The sequence below is a fragment of the Myotis daubentonii genome, chromosome 7 (assembly GCF_963259705.1).
Source record: "Myotis daubentonii chromosome 7, mMyoDau2.1, whole genome shotgun sequence".
NCBI lineage: Eukaryota > Metazoa > Chordata > Mammalia > Chiroptera > Vespertilionidae > Myotis > Myotis daubentonii.
The window spans coordinates 8201940-8222010 of record NC_081846.1 but is presented as its reverse complement, the minus strand read 5'-3'; the positions used below and the strand labels follow the sequence as shown (position 1 = coordinate 8222010).

At 41.9% G+C, this 20071-nt stretch overlaps 1 protein-coding gene across 10 annotated transcripts in view; it reads left to right on the top strand.

Annotated features, from left to right (window-relative positions):
- Positions 1–20071, top strand: part of SATB2 (SATB homeobox 2) — a 184478-nt gene that overhangs the window by 109910 nt on the left and 54497 nt on the right. For all 10 annotated transcript variants that reach the window (XM_059702663.1, XM_059702661.1, XM_059702662.1 and 7 more), the window contains one exon: positions 3764–4236. In XM_059702663.1, the coding sequence (XP_059558646.1) occupies positions 3764–4236 (473 nt within the window). The remainder of the gene's footprint in view (positions 1–3763; positions 4237–20071) is intronic.

The following is a 20071-nucleotide window of genomic DNA, read 5'->3' as shown; positions in this document are numbered from 1 at the left end:
TCTTTGCTTGACCAACCTGTCGACAGGCTCCTGACCTTCTCCTAGGCCCATCCTTGCACTTCCTTGTAAATTCCAGTTTTAACAATAACCCTGCTAAGTCAGTTTACCCAGAATCCCCTCCCCCTGGTATCTGATCACCCTCCATATCTCATCCTCCAGGATCCCCCAGGTGATGTCTGATTACCTGGCCTGTCTCCAGCAAAGAATCTTGTTAGGTTGGTTGAGCCAGAATCCTCCTTACTGCTGCTAGTGCCTCTTGGTCATTTTCCATCCACTGACCCTCACCATCCTCCTCGGCTCTGAATTCCCACTGGCCCCTGCTGTATTTGGAGTTAAGCCCAAACTCTCTCCGCTCTGTGCAACCCAGTTGTAGGGTCCCCTCTGTCTGTCGCAGTGGTCCTGATAAGGTCTGCATTACCATCTTTGACAAGTGTTGATGGATACTTTTATCCTTAACAACATAGGGGGTGTCTTGAGTCTTCTAAGCACAAATTTAAGGCTGGCTGTCCATGGGCAGCATCTGGTTTCCAGAAATGGTGTTTTTTTTAAATATGTTTTTTATTGATTTTTAGAGACAGGAAGGGAGAGGGAGGAGGAAGAGAGAGCAACATCGATGATGAGAGAAACATCACTCCTGCACGCCCCCTACTGGGGATCGAGCCAGCAACCTGGAATCAAACTGTGACCTCTTGGTGCATTGGTTGACACTCAACCACTGAGCCACACTGGCTGGGCTCAGCAATATTTCATTTGGCTTTTATTACATTTTGTAAATGGAATTGGTTGCCAACACTTAAAAAATTAGGAGTGATCATCTAAAAATCCAGATTTATTATTTTCTTGAAAAAAAATCTGAAGAAATGACAATAGGAGGAAGACAAGAACTGGCTGATGCAGGAGAGGGGCTGAAACAACAGAGATCTGCAATATGCCATGTGCATTCATTCAAGGCTTTCCCTCACTCCACGCTCCACTTCCTGCCTCTGCAGCTGGCTTTGCTGGCTGCTCTGTGCCTGGAAGTGTTTGCAATTCGCTCCGTATGGTTCACCACTAGGTAGTTAGTACTTCGTGGTGGTACCACATGTTTCTAAGGATACTTCTGCTGTCACTGCTCTTAACTATATGAACTTAGAAGGATCTGCGAACTCATAAGGCAAGTGAGAATCATTATGCATCATCTTAAAGGAATATGGGCTGACATTATTCTGATTCTTTTTACCAATTCATATAGGCTACATAGAACTCTGATGTTCATGCTTAATTGTGTGCATGCTCTGACTATATCTGTGAATGTTTTTTTAATTGATGATGTCATTTAAATATATCTCAAGAAAGTAACTCACTCAAGTGTAATTAAGTCATTGAAAACTGAAAATGCTGAAATTTTGGAAAATTAGCGTTTGGTCAAAGAATGCATGCTATGAGAGAATGGGTCTGTTTTCTTTTTAAGTAGAAAAAGAAATGGATAAAATGTTTGCTTAAGTACCTGAAAACATAATTTAATATTTGAATTTGTTTTTAGTTTGGCTGAATTAAAAAGCAAACAAACAAATAAAAGTGAATAAAATGTCTACTGAGGCCAAGTATTTCCGCCTCTAAAGTACAACTTGACTCTGGAAGGGCCCATGGCCTCCACTTCTCTTTTCAGTAAGGAAGTCATAATAGTGATTTTTGTTTTACAGACACTGTGTTAGATTACCTTACTCGAAGACTCTTAACTATTTGCTTGGTTTGATTTTAAGACTGTATGCCTTACAGTTTAATTAATACAGTGATTGAAAAGGATTTTCCTTTAAGAGGATAAGATTAAAATAATTTGTTCACCTTGACCTTATGAGGAAAAGGTGAATGCAAACTAAATGAATTACATTGAAAGGATTAAGTTAAAAATTGAACACTTACAGAAGTTTGAGGTGAACTTTTGACTTATTTGGGGTTCATAGGAAAGTTAGGCAATCATTCAGTGTGTTGTTTTTTTTTAAAGCAGAAAAAATGCTGTATATGTCTGAATATAATGTGAACCTGAGGTATCAGTATTTATCTATTTTCCCAATGAAAAGTTTTGAATGTATAAAACCTCTAGACATGCAGATGAAATGGTCAGATGTCTGCTTACATTTTTTATGTATTAATTTATCTCCTCATATATTTTAAAATCACATATTACGTAAAATATTAATTTAGAAATGTTACTTTCCCCCACCCTTACAGTTCATTAATTAATTATTATAATTCTTCACATGTGATCGGTCACGAGCATCTTCCATCAAAGTAAAGACAAACTCATCACTGTTTTTTGAGTCATCTCACCCAGTGTTGCAGCACATTTCACTTCTGCCTAAACTTTTTTGAGACTCAGTGCTTTTTAAAAATTTTTAAAATTTTTTATTGATTTCAGAGAGGAAGGGAGAGGGAGAGAGAGAGAGATAGGAACATCAATGATGAGAGAGAATCACTGGTCAGTTGCCTCTTGCATGCCTCACACTGGGGATTGAGCCCGCAACCCGGGCATATGCCTTGACTGGGACTCGGAACCATGACCTCCTGGTTCATAGGTCAATGCTCAACTACTGAGCCACACCAGCTGGGCAAGAGTTAGTGCTTTTTGTGATTCAAATATGATTCAGTCACTGTAAACTGTATGCCAAATTACATACACATAATAACGGAACAAAATAGGGGGGTGCTTAACAATTTTTTCCTCTAGGTGAGTACTTTTGATCTCCAGCATGCAACACCCACAGTAGTGTTCTTTACAGTTATCTTAATAGGCTTTTGCAAATCATATCCAACATTTGCAATTTTATGAAATAGGTATTACATCTGTTTGGAATTGTTGTTTAAAAAACAGATTTTGTAGATTATTTCTATCGACATTTAAAGCTAGTAATGATGGAGGGGTTTTTTAGCCAAATGTGTTTTCTCCAAGCAAACCTCTGTTTTACATAATGAAGTAATACAGAGATTTAGACAAGGATTTGACTATGAGGTGACTCACTCTTTCTTGAGAACTATTCTAGGGGGAAGAAAAAAAAATCTGCCTCATGTTTGAGCATATATGTATCTTCTCCCTTTCAAGGTTGGTCCTTAAAGTTTCACTTAAGTGCAATAGAATGTAAGAAAGTAGGTAACCCAGAGGTGGGAGCATCTTATTTAAGGGCAAGTCAAGGTGGTATTATTAATTTTATGAGGCTTCTTATCCTACTGTATATTACCATCATTAAAATATCAGTTTCTTAAATATTTCTATAGCAAAGATAACGAGTGAGTAGATAACAGGATAATACTGTGTGTTAGACATTTCTATGATGGTTTTCATAGTTAGGTGGATTTTTATTAGGAGGTTGTAGTCCATTTGGCAGAAGATGTTGTGCTCATCATTTCCTGATGACCATGAACAACAGAAGATGAGAACAGCTGGTGTATTTATAATGAAGAGTGAGAAAGGATATGATAGAGCTTGGATATATGAGAGGATTTAGAAGTATAATGGTTAGTGTTTTCTGTCTTAGCTATTCAATAAAATGCCTACTTTTAAGAATTTAAGAAAATTAAAGTGTCAAATATTATCACTTTCAGATCACCTATGAAAAACTCTATTATTCTAACATTTTGCAGGAAAGGGTAACTTACTTTTACTTCAGGGTTTCCAGTTTCATATTAAAAGTTGTTTATGTCATTAATTTACCAAAAAAATGTGATATATTAGCAGTAAATCATACCAATGAAAATCATGATCATTATCACTTTTATCTCTTAACAGTGGAAAGAGTGGAACGAGAAAACCTTTCAGACTATTGTGTTCTGGGCCAGCGTCCAATGCATTTACCAAATATGAATCAGCTGGCATCCTTGGGGAAAACCAACGAACAGTCTCCTCATAGCCAAATCCACCACAGCACTCCAGTCCGAAACCAAGTGCCCGCGTTACAGCCCATCATGAGCCCGGGGCTGCTCTCTCCCCAGCTTAGCCCACAGCTTGTCAGGCAGCAAATAGCCATGGCCCATCTGATAAACCAACAGATCGCTGTGAGCCGCCTCCTGGCTCACCAGCACCCTCAAGCCATCAACCAGCAGTTCCTGAACCATCCGCCCATCCCCAGAGCAGTTAAGCCTGAGCCAACCAACTCTTCTGTGGAGGTCTCTCCCGACATCTACCAGCAAGTCAGAGATGAGCTGAAGAGGGCCAGCGTGTCCCAAGCTGTCTTTGCAAGAGTGGCATTCAACCGCACACAGGTACAGTTAGCACTGAGCAGGGTAACTGGTGGTGGGTAAGAAGAATACTAGGGATGATGTTGTGACACATTTTCTTTTTTATCTCTTAAAAACCTCTTCTGGCTCTCAGAGCACATAGAATTAGATTAACGAATACTGCTTAGTTTATGAACCACTATCGCGATTCGTCCATGCGTAGTTATAACCAATGAGTCAATTTCAGCAACACAGTGAGCGTAACTGAACTCACCAACTCAGGACCCCAAATATGACCAGTGACTTGGTCTGTGTGCTCCTTTCCTCCCTCATCTTCTCATCTACTTTTCCTCAGATGTAACCCTGACCTTGAGTTTTGTGGTTGTCATTACTTTGTCTTCTTAAAAAGTAATTTTAAAACTACTAACACATGCCCAATCTATTACTTTGGTTTTGAACTTTATAAAAAGTATCATTATATGTTATAATTTCTTTAATTTATAAACTCTTCAAAACATGCAAGTTAGATTTAAGATATGGATAAAGTGGCAATGGCTAATTTATTCATTTTATAATGTTCTAAGGTAACTATAAAGGGTAAAAAGTTTATTTTTACCCTTTTTTATTTATTTATATGTGTCTTCTTTTATGGAACAGTTTATTTATATGTGTCTTCTTTACGGAGGGGTGCTTTTAAGTAAGACATTTTTTCCGTCAGTGTGTGCAGATGCTTCAGCATTGCCTGGAAGGCTGTTAAAACACAGATTGTGTGGCCTCCTAGTTGCTGATTCAATAGGTCTGGGCGTGGGACCCAGTCATTCGCGTTTCTAGTAAGGTGACGCTGCTGCTGCTGTCTGAGGACCATACTTTGAGAGCCACTAATCTAACCCTCGTTTGAGTAACAAAGTAAAAAGTGTTAATCTCAAGGAACTAAGGACCTTGTAGTGAGAAATAATTGAGCCCAAATAGCAAAAGTAAAACACGAAGTGCGGTGAATAGCATAGGAGAGAGGAAGCAGGGGTTGCAGCGGGTGTTCGTGGGGAGGTGGGAGTAAGGAATACTTACAGTAGAATGAACATGCTAAGTCTCTACGAGGACAGTGGGTTTAAGTTAGGCAGGAATCTAAGCTCTGTGCAAATAAAAAAGATCATGGGCCAGCACATGTGCAAATAACTGACTTGAGTATGTTGGGGAGTTAGACCTTGAAGGACAGGTAAAATTTAACAGGCAAAGAAGTAGAAGTAGGATATTCCAGGCTAAAGGAATTCATGAGAAAAGTGTTGAGTCAAAAATATAAGAATAGTTGGTACTTGATAGCAAAGCTAGATAGTAAGACTTTGATCTGGAGGGAACTGATCAAAAAAGGTCTTTGGGCCGTGCTAAGAACTTTGAACTTTATTTCATAGGCGCGTGGTAAGTCTTTACGAGGCACATGGTAAGTCATAGGCACATGGAAGCCATTGACAATTTTATGTAGGAATGTGCTATGATCCAATAATTAGAATTGGAAGATTTCTTTTTCCCTCATGATAGCAAGAGGGTAGGACTATCATTTAGAAGGCTGCCATAGTGTCTAGCTGAAATGAGTAGAAGTTTTCAACTAGATTGATGGTGATGGAGTGGTCAAGAAACATTGCAGAAGTAACATTGACAGAAAATGCAGCTACTTGACTGGGTAAAGAGGAAAGAACTAAAGATAATGCCAAGGGGTGAGCCTGGTGATTGAGAATAAAGCTGTAATTAGAGAATCAAGGGGGATATTGAAAGAGATGTGTTGGATTGGGCTGTTTTGACTTGGAGGTGCAGGCAGATTTCCGACGTGAAGATGTGTTGCCGTCGTTAAAAATAGGAGGTTGATGCTAAAAAGAGTGGTCAGGGTTAGAGAACGAGATTTTAAATTTATTTACAGAGCCTGGGATTTAGAGAGTCAGGGGAATGAGGGGAAGAAACCATCACCACCGCTCCTACGAGGAAGAGACAGAAGAAATGCCAGGAGAGCTGGGGTTAGGTGGAGATGGAAGAATGGGGAAGTGGTAGTGAGATGGATGGAAGACGTGAGTCAGGTTTCCAGGAGACTTCATTGTGGATGGAAACCAAAAGAAGTCTGGGAGGAAGAAGCTTGAAACTGTGCCATGAAATTGGGTGATTGGTTGGTAGAGATCTTTGCAAACTTTAAAGTATAATTTTATTAGAGTGGTGAAGGCAGGAGCCAGAATTTAGGAGTTAAGGAGTGATGAACCATTGAGGATACAGAAGCAGGGGCTGCAAATTACTGTTTCCAAAATTTGGTGTTGAAAGGGAGGCCAGAAGTAGGTTGACAGTCTGGATGGGATCGGGGGTCAGTTTGAGATAGAAGGATTTGTGAGGGAGTTGGAGGCCTCGGCTGAAGTTCACCAGCACGCACTAGTGCTAGAAGCAACCACTGTGGCTTGCTCAGTCTTCAGCAATGCCGGCCTCCAGGAGTGGGAGCAAGGAAGAGACACGTGGGGCTGCTTGAGGTTGGGTGCTGACGGATTAAGTATGGCAGGAGACCCAGGGAGGTGAAGTTTCTTGCTCCCTTGACTCTTAACAAATTTATACATTCTGTTATTGATGGAGTCTGTTTACATCATTTGAAAGTGAGTCTTGACGTTCACAGAGGTCTGCGCATGTTCCAAGCATCACTCCATCACGTTTCTCTTGTGACTCCGGGTCCTCAGGCAGCCTTTGTGATTATGAAAAGCTCTGGTCCTTTTGAGCGGGGCTGTTGGGCGCTGCTGCAAAATACAAAGTGGAAAGATGCATCTTTCAGTCTGCATGTGCAGCTCTGTGTGCGTGCGTGTGTGTGCACGTGTGTGCGGGTGAGTTCTTTCATGTATCATTCATGCCCATGAATAGGCATTTCATGGTTAGCCAACATTTTATTGCCTGGTTCTATATACAGCTCCTTTGGCAAAGGACACAATTGAAAGCATGGTTGTATTACTTCGGATTTAAAACCAAATACAGTATACCTTTTGTCCAAGTAGCACGAAGCCCGAGAGAAGACGCACAATGAGGCTAGACAAAAGCCAGGCCGGCCGGTGTGAGGGAACCCCCGCCAGGGCCGAGACTCCGGGAGGTCTGTCTTCGGCGGCACAGTCCTTTTTGTCTATTTTTATGGATTAATGATTTTTCTTTGGCATTGCCATCTTTCAAGTGCCAAGTTATAAAAGGTCTAATTGAAGCATGGAACACATTTTCTTTTTTTCCTCCTGCCATTAAATTTGTGAGATGGCTACACCCAGAAAGGAACATTCACTTTCAATCAACATGAGCTGGGGTTCATGGGCCAGCCTTGAGGATATCAAATGGAAACTGCCTAGGAATGTATGAGTATTTCCTTTTAAAATTCTGCTTTTAATTTGGGAAAGCTTTTCATCCCTCTGGGATCATAACCTGTTGTGTATAAAGCCCAACCTAATCAAGGTAGATGGTATTGACAGAATGACATAGTCTGAACTCAAGCCGGAGGTCAGCAGGCAGATTGTTTTTGCTGTTTGCACGGAGTCACCAGCAGCGAGGCTGGACAGCTGGGCTTCCCCAGCAGCCTTGTTATGTGGAAAATAGGGGGTATGATGCCCTATCAAACCAACCATGCACTTTCCAAGTGGGAGGCTTTTTTTGAGTGGAATCAGGCATTTATGGGTGATATAATAATTTGCCAGCTATAATAAGCAAATAAAATTAACTTTTATAGATGATTACATAAAAGAATTGTTACTCTTTGGACAGAAAAGAATCCCAACTCCTCTCTCCCACAAAGCAAACAGAATCAGAACCGTTGGTTTTGATGGACACCTAGGGCCGTATCAGTCTTGCACTCAGTTGCTTTACTGATATGTAGCGTATCCTCAGTCCACTGTGTATTTTCCAGAGATAGTTGGTGATGTCCATTATTCATTTATTATCAAATTAAACGAAAAGCAATTTTTCAGCCTACAGTTTATGTATCTGGACTTGTGCCTGACGATTAGACCAAGAACAAATCTTGTGTGTGTGTGTGTGTGTGTGTGTGTGTGTGTGTGTGTGTGTGTGTAACAAAATCACATGCACAGCATTTATAAATGATGCTGGACTTGTGAATATACATCAGAATAGCTTTTCATGTTTAAGACTCTCAGATGAAAAACTCAAAGGATCCTGCTCAGGCCACTGCATTTTGCCTGCTCCCACCAGCAAGGGGCTGGCAATGCCAACCCGAGGCCTGCCAGGCGGAGGAGGACGAAGCCCAGCTCCCGTGCCTGCTGTCGCAGGGACCCTCTGAGGAGTGACTCCCACCCAGAGCTCTTCCTCTCTGCAGGATCGGCTGAGGCTGGGACCTTGCTTGGGTTTCTCCCCTCCCGTGTCCTGCTGCTCCTCCTAGTCCCTCGCCTATATCCCTCAGAAGCACTTCCTTAGTAAGTCCCAGGTGATAGATCAATGCCATTGCCAGCCTAGTGGACATTTGGTTATGCCATGGGTTAGAAGTTTGAATGAAACCTACCTTCCATTTTAGCCTACTACCTTCCCAAATCTAAAGCAAGATGTTGTTATTATTTTAAACTGAGTCCCCTGAACTCAGTGGACTGATATTGATGTCAGTTTTACTTATGGTATTAGATATTGGGGGTTGAGAGAGAGAGAATGTGAGTCAGATACACATTAGTTTTGAGTTCCTCTGAGATCTTCCAAATTTGACTTAAATGAAAGCCATTCTTCCTGAGTCTGCATGGTGAGTTATGTGATTTCTGTGAGTTTCAGAGTCACTCTGCTCCTTGGCCCGCCCCTTCTCCAGGGCTCTGTCGGGGATGCAGGACCAAAAATTTCGAGAAGCAGTAGGACCAGTTATCCGTCAGGTGTTTTTTCCATATGTATTTCCCCTTGCCTTATTCTGAGTTTGCTTTAGTGCTGGCAGACCTTTGCTTTCTGGAGCTATGGACATGGAATAAGTTGCTTAGCTACTTACTGTTTTTACATCTTTCCCTTTTGACAGTTTGATTATGAATCCTAACCTCACGTATTCTTTTGCCCCTTGTCACTTTATGGACTTAAAACATTAGCCAGAGGCTTATGACAGTATTTTAAAAGACTTAATATTTTTAAAGAATGCTTGTGGGATGTCCACTGTCCTGTGATCACAGTTTCATAAAATATGTACAGTGAGTCTTCCTTAACAGATAAATTATTCTCTAATTTAGTTAAAAATCCAATGACCTACTTATTCATATTCTAGAAACCCCCCACTTACTAACATTGCTTCTCCTCTGAGACCGCCCATCTGAGCAAATCTGTTAAATGAAGGAGAGGACGCTTTGACCCAAACTAGGCTGAGTCCATTGGCACGGATGCCCGCATGTGCGGATAGGAGCGTTAGAATGCCCGGAAAGGGCAGTTAGCTGTGGTCCTCGGCCTCTCTCTGCACCACTGGCCCCTTTATCTGACATCCTTCTGCAGAGAATCGGCAATGAGGCGTTTATATCATTTTTAAACAAGACTTTTGCTGAGTCTCAGAAAGTTCAGGCTCATTTTGTGTCTCAGGTGGCTCTCCTGAGCCAGCTCTTAGAAACACGTCTTCAGTAGAGGCACAGGTCTGTTCTGCAGGCGGTGTGGTTCCTCTGTAACCGTAAGGCCCCTGATTTGGTATCTGGCTCCTTCTTTGGATCCATGAAAAAGTCACCGAGTGGCCAGGTTCTCAACTTTTTGTCCAAGGCCTGGCTGGAGAAAGCTGTCCTGGTCTGATCTGATAAGAGAAGAGGATTTAAAAAATCCTCAGGGAACTCACTTGGTTGACCCGTCCTTATTTGACTACTTGTTATTTTTTATGAGACTTTGCCAAAAATCTGCTGTTTACGCATCAGAGCCACATCATTTGAAGAAACTGAAGCCCAGGGCTATAAATATAATTTCTGAAGTCACTCAGCAACCGGAGAATGTTTCAGCAGATTGGAAAATTAGATTGAATGATGTATCAGGAAAGTTGGCAGTGAGGTCAGTGGCTGGAAATACAAATGTCTTCGTGCGAAGTGACATGGATTTTGCTCTCATGCTTTCTTGGCACCATGTTTGTGGTATATGCACACTCAGGTTATTAAGGTTAAAATGCCTCAGGACTTGCTGACCAGTATATTTTGAAGGGGCACCATTAGGTAGAGATGTGTAATAACAAGATGAAAATTTTAGCATTAGGAAGAGATGTGTAGTAACAAGATGAAAATTTTAGTGACCAAAATATTTGGAAGTCTTTTTGTTTCTTAAAATATATACTTTTATTGATTTCAGAGAGGAAGAGAGAGGGAGAGAGAGATAGAAACATCAATGATAAGAGAATCATTGATTGGCTGCCTCCACACTGGGGATCAATCCCGCATGCAATCTGGGCATGTGCCCTGACCTGGTCATAGGTTGATGCTCAACCACTGAGCCATGCTGGCGAGGCTGTTTGGAAGTCTTGGCTTCAGTCTTTGCCAGTCATTTTTTGGGGGGGGGCGGGGGGATGAGAAGCTGTTTTTTAAGTCTTGTGTTTAATTTATATATATTGTTTGCCAAAGATAGGCATGATTTAGTTACACATCCAGTTTATATGGGTAGAAAATTTGACAGCCAAGATATTCAGAATTCATCCTCAGCAGACCTCTGGTCTTAGTCATCAGCCTTTCTTCTCTCCAGTAAAGATAGGGCCCTCCGCAAGCCGTACAGGAATAACACACAATGCAAACCTGGGGGTCTGGGCGCCATGGTCCAGTGAGCTGGTTATAAAACGACAGGGGGACCTGCCAGGAGAGGAAGTCCACCCTCTGAGCGATGGGCTGTCAATATGAAATGCCACAGATCAGGCACGGACATGTTATTGGCTTGGGAAGCAAATAATATACCTTCTTTTGATTTCAACATTAAATTAATAAAGTAGGAGAAGATGGCCCTGCTTGCTTCATCAAACAGGCAATCTTTCATTTCAGAACCACTGGCGTGACTTCATAGATTTAAAGATTATAATAATATTAATATCTTGCAGAATAGCAGTGTCTCCAAGTTATTAGATGGCTTGAGGATGGCCCTGTAGATAGTGGTCTTCCTGTAGTGCCTCGTGTGTACATAGAAAGAGTATCATTAATTAGCACTTTCTAGGCAATTTCAACCAAAAAGCCTGGGCAAGATGCTGGCTTTGTTAGTGCTCTGGGTAACGAGAAGGTTGAGGCAAAGCTGTCGAACATACACAACTCTCTCCTCAGTCCCTAGTCCACTTGAAATAGAAACATTTATATAAAGGAAAATTGGAAGACTCTTCCCCACCCACTGTCCCCCTCACCGCCCCTCCACCCCTGTCCCTCACAGAACTTGTACCAAAGGAAACACAAGATAGCCCATGGTCTATCTGTTCACCAACTAGTGTGAGAAGTTCTTAAAATTAGTTAGGAGCCCTAGCCAGTTTGGCTCAGTGGATAGAGCATTGGCCCGCGGACTGAAGGGTCCTGGGTTTGATTCTGGTCAAGGGCACGTACCTCAGTTGCAGACTCAATCCCAGGCCCTAGTCAGGGTGTGTGTGGGAGGCAACCAATCGATGTGTCTCTCTTATATCAGTGCTTCTCTCTGTGTCTCTCCCTTTTCCTTCTACTCTCTCTAAAAATGTCAATGGAAAAATATCCTTGGGTGAGGATTAAAATAAAATAAAATTAGTTATGAGCTAATTACAGAAAATGCAGGTTTCACCATTTTTACCAAAAAAGACTGCCTTTTGGCGATGGTTTTATAAACTTTTGTCACTATTCCCTAACAAGGAAGGATGGACTCATTTCACACAAATAAGGCGTCTTTGTCCTCAATCAGGACTTTCTTTCACCCCCAGTGAGTGTCTCAGTGGAGACCTGCACATTCAGTGTGAAGGCCTCTTGTTTTATTATTAACATATTATGGAACTGCTCTCCCCAAATTCAGGGTGATGTTTATAATTAAAGTAGAATTCTTGTAGAAGACACACCAGGAAACACTAGCTTTAGATCCCACTATTTATGTACTTTTCGCCATTGCTTATTTAAAGTAATAAAATAAATACACAAGTGTTCTTGCCCTGACCATTGAGTGAAAGGGTGACCATTTGGCCTGCGGTTAAGTGCATGTTTGTTCAAATAAAGTGAATTAAATTTAAAGACCAGAAATGCTGTGAGAAAAATATAACTGAATCAATTCAAAGTCAGGTGGAAATTTCAAGGTTGCTTAAATTTTATCTACAAGTTTTGAGCCTCAGTGCAGACTACAGCATTGAGTTCCTTTTCTTTTTAAATATATTTTTATTGATTTCAGAGAGGAAGGGAGAGGAAAAGAGAGATAGAATAGAAATATCAATGATGAGAGAGAATCATTGATCGGCTGCCTTCTGCATGCCCCCTACGGGGGATTGAGCATGCAACCCGGGCATGTGCCCTGACTGGGAATCGAATCGTGACCTGGTTCACAGGTCGATGCTCAACCAGTGAGTCACGCTGGCTGGGCAAGCATTTGCTTTCAAACTGCTGTGACTGCAACACCCTGTAAGATACTTTTTATCGCGGGAGCTGGTACACACATGCACACACGTGGCCGCACTGCATATTGTATGTCTATCTTGAACTCGATCTCATTTCCACTTATATCTTTATGTGTATATTTCTAAAGCAAAGCCTTCATGAAAGATAAAAAAAACCTTCATGAAGCAGTACTGTACCATGTACGGAGCACTTTCTAACCTAATTGCATTTCAGTATAAGGATGTTAGTTATGATGTGCTAAATTAATTTTATCACTCACTAATAATTATAGTCCCTGTTTAAGCAATGATGCAGACTACGGCTCATTTTAAATGATACAAAGTTACTTAGGGAGGAAAAGTTGTTTTTACTTTTCTGAAGTATAAAGTGAATATCTCAGTTTAAGTGCTATCCTGAATGTTCATTTCACTTAGTATAATTTATTAAACTTTCCTTTACATTTTCCTTTACCCCCCAATAATTTTAATTACCCTACTTCCTAAAATTTATTCTTCATGTTTTCTTTTGACTGTATTTGTAAAACACTTAGCAAAATATAACTGGAAAGCCTTGACTGTAAGAACTGTACTTCGATGTTAAGTCTGTATTTATCTATTCATTCACTTAACAAATATTTATTATGTGCTCAGAGACTATGCTAGGCATTATAATGATAGCTGATATTTATTGCACATTTAACATGTATTGGGTACAGCTATAAGCTCTCTAGGGATCCCAATGGGGGATGTGCATTATTATCTTAATTTGACATGTGAGGAAACGGGGCCGCAGGAAGAGTCATTAATCCATGTGCAATCGGAGCCCAGTTTGAAACCCAGCAGTTCAGAGTGCGGAACTCACACTCAGAACCACTTTGTTTTCACTCATTTCTGCTGTCGTAGAGCGGAAGAGGATGGACAGTTGCTCCTTCAGGGAGTGAAATGCAAGGAGTAGAGAGACTTTCAAAGCAGTGCTCCCACGGTGGTAGGATAAGTTCTGTGACGTGGCACATGGACTCGTGGGAACAGATGCTCTTGACCCTGGAGGTGATGGAGGTTCATGCAGACATATTTCAGCAGGAAAAACTAATGTTTTATAACTGTTTCAGGACAGAGTCAGCTCCTTTATTAACAGACTGCTTTAATTCTGTTTTTTAAAAAAATATATTTTATTGATTTTTTACAGAGAGGAAGGGAGAGGGATAGAGAGTTAGAAACATCGATGAGAGAGAAACATCGATCAGCTGCCTCCTACACACCCCCCACTGTGGATGTGCCCGCAACCAAGGCACATGCCCTTGACCGGAATCAAACCCAGGACCCTTCAGTCCGCAGGCCGACGCTCTATCCACTGAGCCAAACCGGTCAGGGCAACTGCTTTACTTCTTATATCTGAATGCATCTGATACATTTGAGATAAAAATATTCAATAAATGAATGTTTTGGGTTTGTTTTTATTTTTGGAAAGTTCTATCTTTGCCAATGATTTTAAAAAGTAGGAAAAACTAGTAAATTTGGGGCATTTTGCCAGCAGTTGTTTCGGAGAATGCTCATGGAATAACGAGGGGTCCAGGCCGGTGGGAATGCAATGCTCCTGGCCCCGGAACTGAGTGTTAGCAGAAACCATGGGTGCCCGGAGCCCATAGCACCGCTGTGAAGTGCTTCCAAGGGGAACCTCTTCAGTTCTCCATTTGCTTTTGCTTTTTGGTGCTAACACGCTTCGAAAATTTAGACTTAGGTTGTGCGTAGCCTCCCATTCCACTACCTAAGACTTCCTAAGCCCAGGAGAGAAGGAGTAGGGAGGAAAGTGAGATGGAACTGCTCATCTAATGGCATCTGTTAACACACAGATTAGGTCGGTACATGTGAGCCACGTTGCCAGGAGTCTGTTTGAGGCCCGGTTCCTCCATTGTACCTGCTCAGGTGTGGCTCGGACGGGGAGGAAGTTTAAGACGTGCAGGCTGTTGGGCTGTAGGCACTCACATTGTGTTGCATGCTTTCTGTGTTTTGATGTATCACGTGGCATGAGCAAAGTTTTATTGTATTTTGGGGTACATGGCATGTTTGTTCCAAAGTGGAGTTTGCATTGCCCGAAATTTCGGTTTCCATCATCTTCCTGTTTTCAATAGATTGAACGAAAAGATCTTGCGTATAATGGGAATCTTTGAACGTGTGGTCTGTCAGGGCATGCTGTTCAGCAAAAATAGGACTCAGCTCTCAGAACAATGAAAAAATATGCGTGAAGTGTCTTCTTGGTGCCCTAAGTTTCTGTATATCCCCCAACTGACCACTAAGCACAGAATGTGTAGATTGTGCTCCCAAGGAGCCTCCTGTTTCATGGGAAGATGTTTTATAGCAGCACAGTATAAAAGATGCAGGTGTCGTCCTGGTCGGTTTGTCTCAGTGGCTAGAGAGTCAGCCCACTGGAGGATCACGGGTTTGAGTCCCGGTCAAGGACATGTACTTGGGTTGCGTTTCAATCCTTGGCCCTGGCCGGGGCACATGCGGGAGGCAACCAGTTGATGTGTCTCCCACTGATGTTTCTCTCTCTCTCTCTCTCTCTCTCTCTCTCTCTCTCTCTCTCTCTCTCTCTCTGTTCCCTTCCACTCTCTTTCTAAAAAATCAATGGAAAAAATATCCTTTGGTGGGAGGATTTAAAAAAAAGATAAAAGTGTCCTAAATGGGAGAGAACTAGAGCCATTTCCCTTCAAAGGAGGGAGAAAGTATCACCAACTGCAGTGCGTATGTGTGTACACACAATGCATAGGCTTTCAGTTCATTGTAGGATACACTCTGCAGCAGCAACATCTATCTGCAGATGTTATTCTTGAATGTGCATTTATACTTGCAGAGACATTAATTCCCTTCAGATGCTCAATTCTATCCACCCCCATCCTGCAAAAATGCTGCATGCATAGGCTGTCTTTCCCAATAAAGAAATATTATAAGAAAAGAGAGGTTTTATTAAACTAATGCAATAACGACATTTTCTTTGAGGATTTAACACATCATTTTTAATAATAAAAATCAAATTGTCATTGTTGTGCCCTATAAACCTTTTATTCAAATCAGACTACACACTCTGGCTTTATGACTAAGCGGTGCTCGGGGGGAGGGGTTAGGGGAGGGGGGTGTTTCTGGCAACACACAATGAATTTCAGCGGGCAAGTTCGTAGTGGGCGTGTAGATTATGAATATGGGGCTCAGGGAAACCTGTTTATGCTCATGAGCAGAGGGGAAAATGCCCTCTCGAAGCACCTAGAACAGTGGTTCTCAACCTGTGGGTCACGACCTCTTTGGGGGTTGACCGACCCTTTCACAGGGGTCTCCTGCATATCAGATATTTACATTACGATTCATAGTAATGTAGCAAAATTCATAGTAGCAAAATTACAGTTATGAAGTAGCAACGAAAATAATTTCATGGTTGGGGGTCACCACAACATGGGGAACTGTATTAAAGGGTCGCGGCGTTAGGAAGGTTGAGAACCACTGACCTAGAAGGAAATGAGCCTGGAGAGTGGGAGAGAGCCGACTCTGTGGGCAGCTTGCAGGATGCAGGATGCCAGGGCTTTCGGCAGCCACGCCGCTGACTCCTCAGCTGCAGGGGCCTGTGCATGGCCTGCTGAAATGCAGGAGTTCACTTTTAGGATTCGGCCCAGAATTTGGGGTTACCTGGTCTTCTTAGGGGGAGACCAGTTTTGGCTCTCGTGTCAGCTGGAACCAGACATTTCAGACATGTGTGAAAATTAAGGCTAACAAATAAGCATGCAAAAGGGGCACTGAAAGGTGAGGAGTGCCTCTGAAGGGAGTGTGAGTGTGAGTGTGAGTGTGAGTGTGAGTGTGTGTGTGTGTGTGTGTGTGTGTGTGTGTGTGTGTGTATGTTTCAAGGGACGTGTGTGGTAGGTCATGTTCAGAGGTGGGTGCAGGCAGGGTTGGCCCATGTGAGCGCCAAGGCCCTCCCACCCTTGGCCTGCTGCACTTCCAATCTGTGAATCGGGGATCTGTGTGCCTTTTGACCTCGCTTAGCTGTTATGACATCATTTGCTAAAAAATAAAAATTAGAACTAAAACAGTGTATTTTCAACTTACCGCTACAGAAGACTGCCAGATAAATGTTTCAACTCATACATTTTTAAAGAGATGTGACTTGATTCTGGAGAGGACCATCATGAAAAAGCTTATATGCTTTGTTCATACATCTAACAGTTAATAATTAAGATATATTATGAGGGCTAAGGCCTATTATCTCTAAATGTTCCTAAGGAAGTGTCCAGCACACAGCCTTGCTTTTAGCATAGAAATCACATCAGCTATCTTTGGGGTTTATATTTTTTTATTTTATTTTTACCATCACCATTTATCCCCTCTTTGCCCTCTTCCACACCACTCCCCACACTCTGCAATAATATCTCCCTTTGTTTAGATTGGAACCCAACACTTTCAAACCAGTTGCTTTATATAACTTGAGTATTTTGGGGGTGGGGGTTGAGTTACTTTAAAGGTGTAATAATAAATATGTGAACACCGCAACACAAGTTATGCTGTATCTCTCCGACTTCAACAGCCACAAACAGACATACAGTTTACAGAAATGAAAACAGCCTCTGCTAGTTGGAAGTATTTTTACTAAAGAAAAGCACTGGGGTTTGGCTGGGCCAGTTTCCTCAGTACACACCTGGTGTATATCACTTTAAAAAATAAATTATGCCTCATTAAATTACAATTAAATGGAATCATGATCATTTGTTTTTCTGGAAGGAAGATGTTTTGCATATTGAAAACCTAATTTGTTGCAGGTGACAAAAAGGCTGAACAGATTATCTAATATCACTTCATTTCGGGGGTAATGTTTGCTGGTTAGTCTGTGTCTATACTCCAGTAGTTCAGAATGATACTGACACGGGCAGTATTATTTTCACTTCAAAATGTCTCCTACGACTTTATCAGTTTTTGTGCCTTTTAATGAATAGGAACTTCTTTTGGTATCCTGGGTTAGTCATGCTTTTTATTTTTCTTTAAATGTTTTAAAATTTTTTTACTGACTTGAGTGAGAAAGGGAGAGTGAGAGAGAGATAGAAACATCAATGATGAGAGAGAATCATTGATCAGCTTCCTCCTGTACACACCATACTGAGGATCAAGCCCACAACCCAGGCATGTGCCCTGACCAGGAATTGAATTATGACCTCCTGGTTCACAGGTCGACACTCAACCACTGAGCCACACTGGCTGGGCTCTTCAAATGTTCTGGTACTGTCTTGTCCCTCACTGATCTCCTCTGTGGCCCCGGTCTCACATTATCTCTATATCCAGGGACTCTGCATATTTCAAACCCCAGCCGAGTGCAGTCCCACCTCTTCCAAGACCCTTTCCCTGAGTCCTGTAGTTGGCAATGCTTTCGCCCTCACTTGCACCGAAATGGCAGTAGTTCTATCTGGAATGTATGTCCCTTGCCATCTTCAGCATCGCGCTTCTGTAAACCATCACATGGTAAACTGCTTGGCATCAGAATCTGTGTCTTAATGAATCTGTTTATTCCTTTCTGAGCCTTGTGTCAAGTCACAAATAAGAAATTAATTAATGGATTGATCTGTCATTCTTTGGTACTAGGTATATTGAATTTGGGGGTTCTCCAGATAGTCTATGGGGGATGTAGCTCAATCCTGAAGAATTACCAAAGATGTGAGAGCTAAGAAGAACGCTGTCTGTTAACATTGAGTCAGTAATGACCTTGACTGTTGGTGGTGGGCCCGGAGTGCCTGGGGGGGGGGTGTCTGAGGGGCTCAAGCTCAGTGTTCCTAAGGCCTGGTCCAGGCATGGGGCCCCTTGTTGTTCTCTTAAAGGGGTAAGGCCCATAAGGCAGTTTCTCACCTGCCCAGACAGGTCTTCAAGGGCTAGTGCAGAAACTTACAAGTACATCCTATAGAGCCATTCACGGCAATGTTTCCCAAACATTTCTGAGTATTAGCATGTGTTTTGCACGCTAGAAGTCTGGGGCAACCTATTGAATTACTGAAGAAATATGGAAATCATAATCATTTAAATAAAAAAGCCCATCGACAGAAACTGCAAATTCAGAAACATTAAAGTCATTTAATTTGTTAGATATAAATATTATTTAACATACTAGACATAATAAGTACATCCTTTTTTTTTAAATTTTAAAAGTCAGCCTGAATGTTTTGTCTGCAAAGGAAACCTCCATTAGCAATCAGGCTAGGTGGCATTGTATTAGCTCCTGTTTGGGGTTTTGAATTGTTTTGCTCTGTTTGAATTGTCTGCCATCCTCATCTGTTCGTTGCTGGTGCTGGAAAGACTATGAAGCTCGCAAAGTCCCCGCTTAAAGGCTACAGAGAAAGCCAAGTTGAGGTTCCTTTTTCCCCAACCCCCTTCATTTTTCAGCGACTTGTCGCCCAAGAGGTATTTGTGCTGGTGCCTCTCCACCCCGCGCAGGTGTTCCTTCTCCTCCCCGTCCACACGTTTCCTGGTCGTGTGTAACCTCCCTCACTCCGAGGGGGAGCCGTTCCAACCTCTCCCAGGAGAAAGCTCTGTTGCCTACGATGAGGAAACTACTTAATGACCACTTTGCGCAATGCTCGCAATATGTTTTAATGTGATTACTGATATGAAAGTTTAATAAGCAATATCCTGGGTAATTTATTAATGTCCCTCAATTTTCACATTTTCAATATTCATGACCCTTCTATTCATAAGAGTACATCTTTTTTTTTTTTTTTCCTTCCCGGTGCCCAGGTGCCATGCCACAGTCTCTATATCTCGGGCTGCATAATGGGAATGTCCAAGTGACACCTTCCACTGGGCTGGCTGATAATTAAAATGCCAGACAATCTAGTGACAAGGGCCTTGGAAATATTTATGTGTGATAAATTATTAACTTATGTTCTATTCAAGACGGTTTCCATGTGGTCAACATTTACTTATCTTGATAATTAGATGGGGCAATGTGTGGTGTATCTAAGTTATGCCATACATTTTCTTCTAATTTTCCTCCCCAGTGATGATTTTCAGCTACCCAAATAAGCTCCTTTTGCATTTATGAGCCTACAGAATTTGGACTCTATTTTTAAAAATCCCAGTTTAAGTAGTTAAAAGCGCATAAGTAACCAAAATGGAAAAGACTTGAGAAAACACCCAAGACTCTTCCTAGGCCCACCCATTAGCCACTTGTTACTGAAAAGGTCTGGGTGAGAAGAATCTGCTTCGGGACCCTGGTTACACAGATGAGACCTTGAGTAAATAGCTTGGAACAGGCTGCTCATTCTCCAGGGCCATGCGTGGAGACGGCGCCGGCCACCTTGTTGGCTTGAGACTTTCCCTTCAGTTAGGCGAGTGAAACAGAGGCCACTGTGTGTGCCA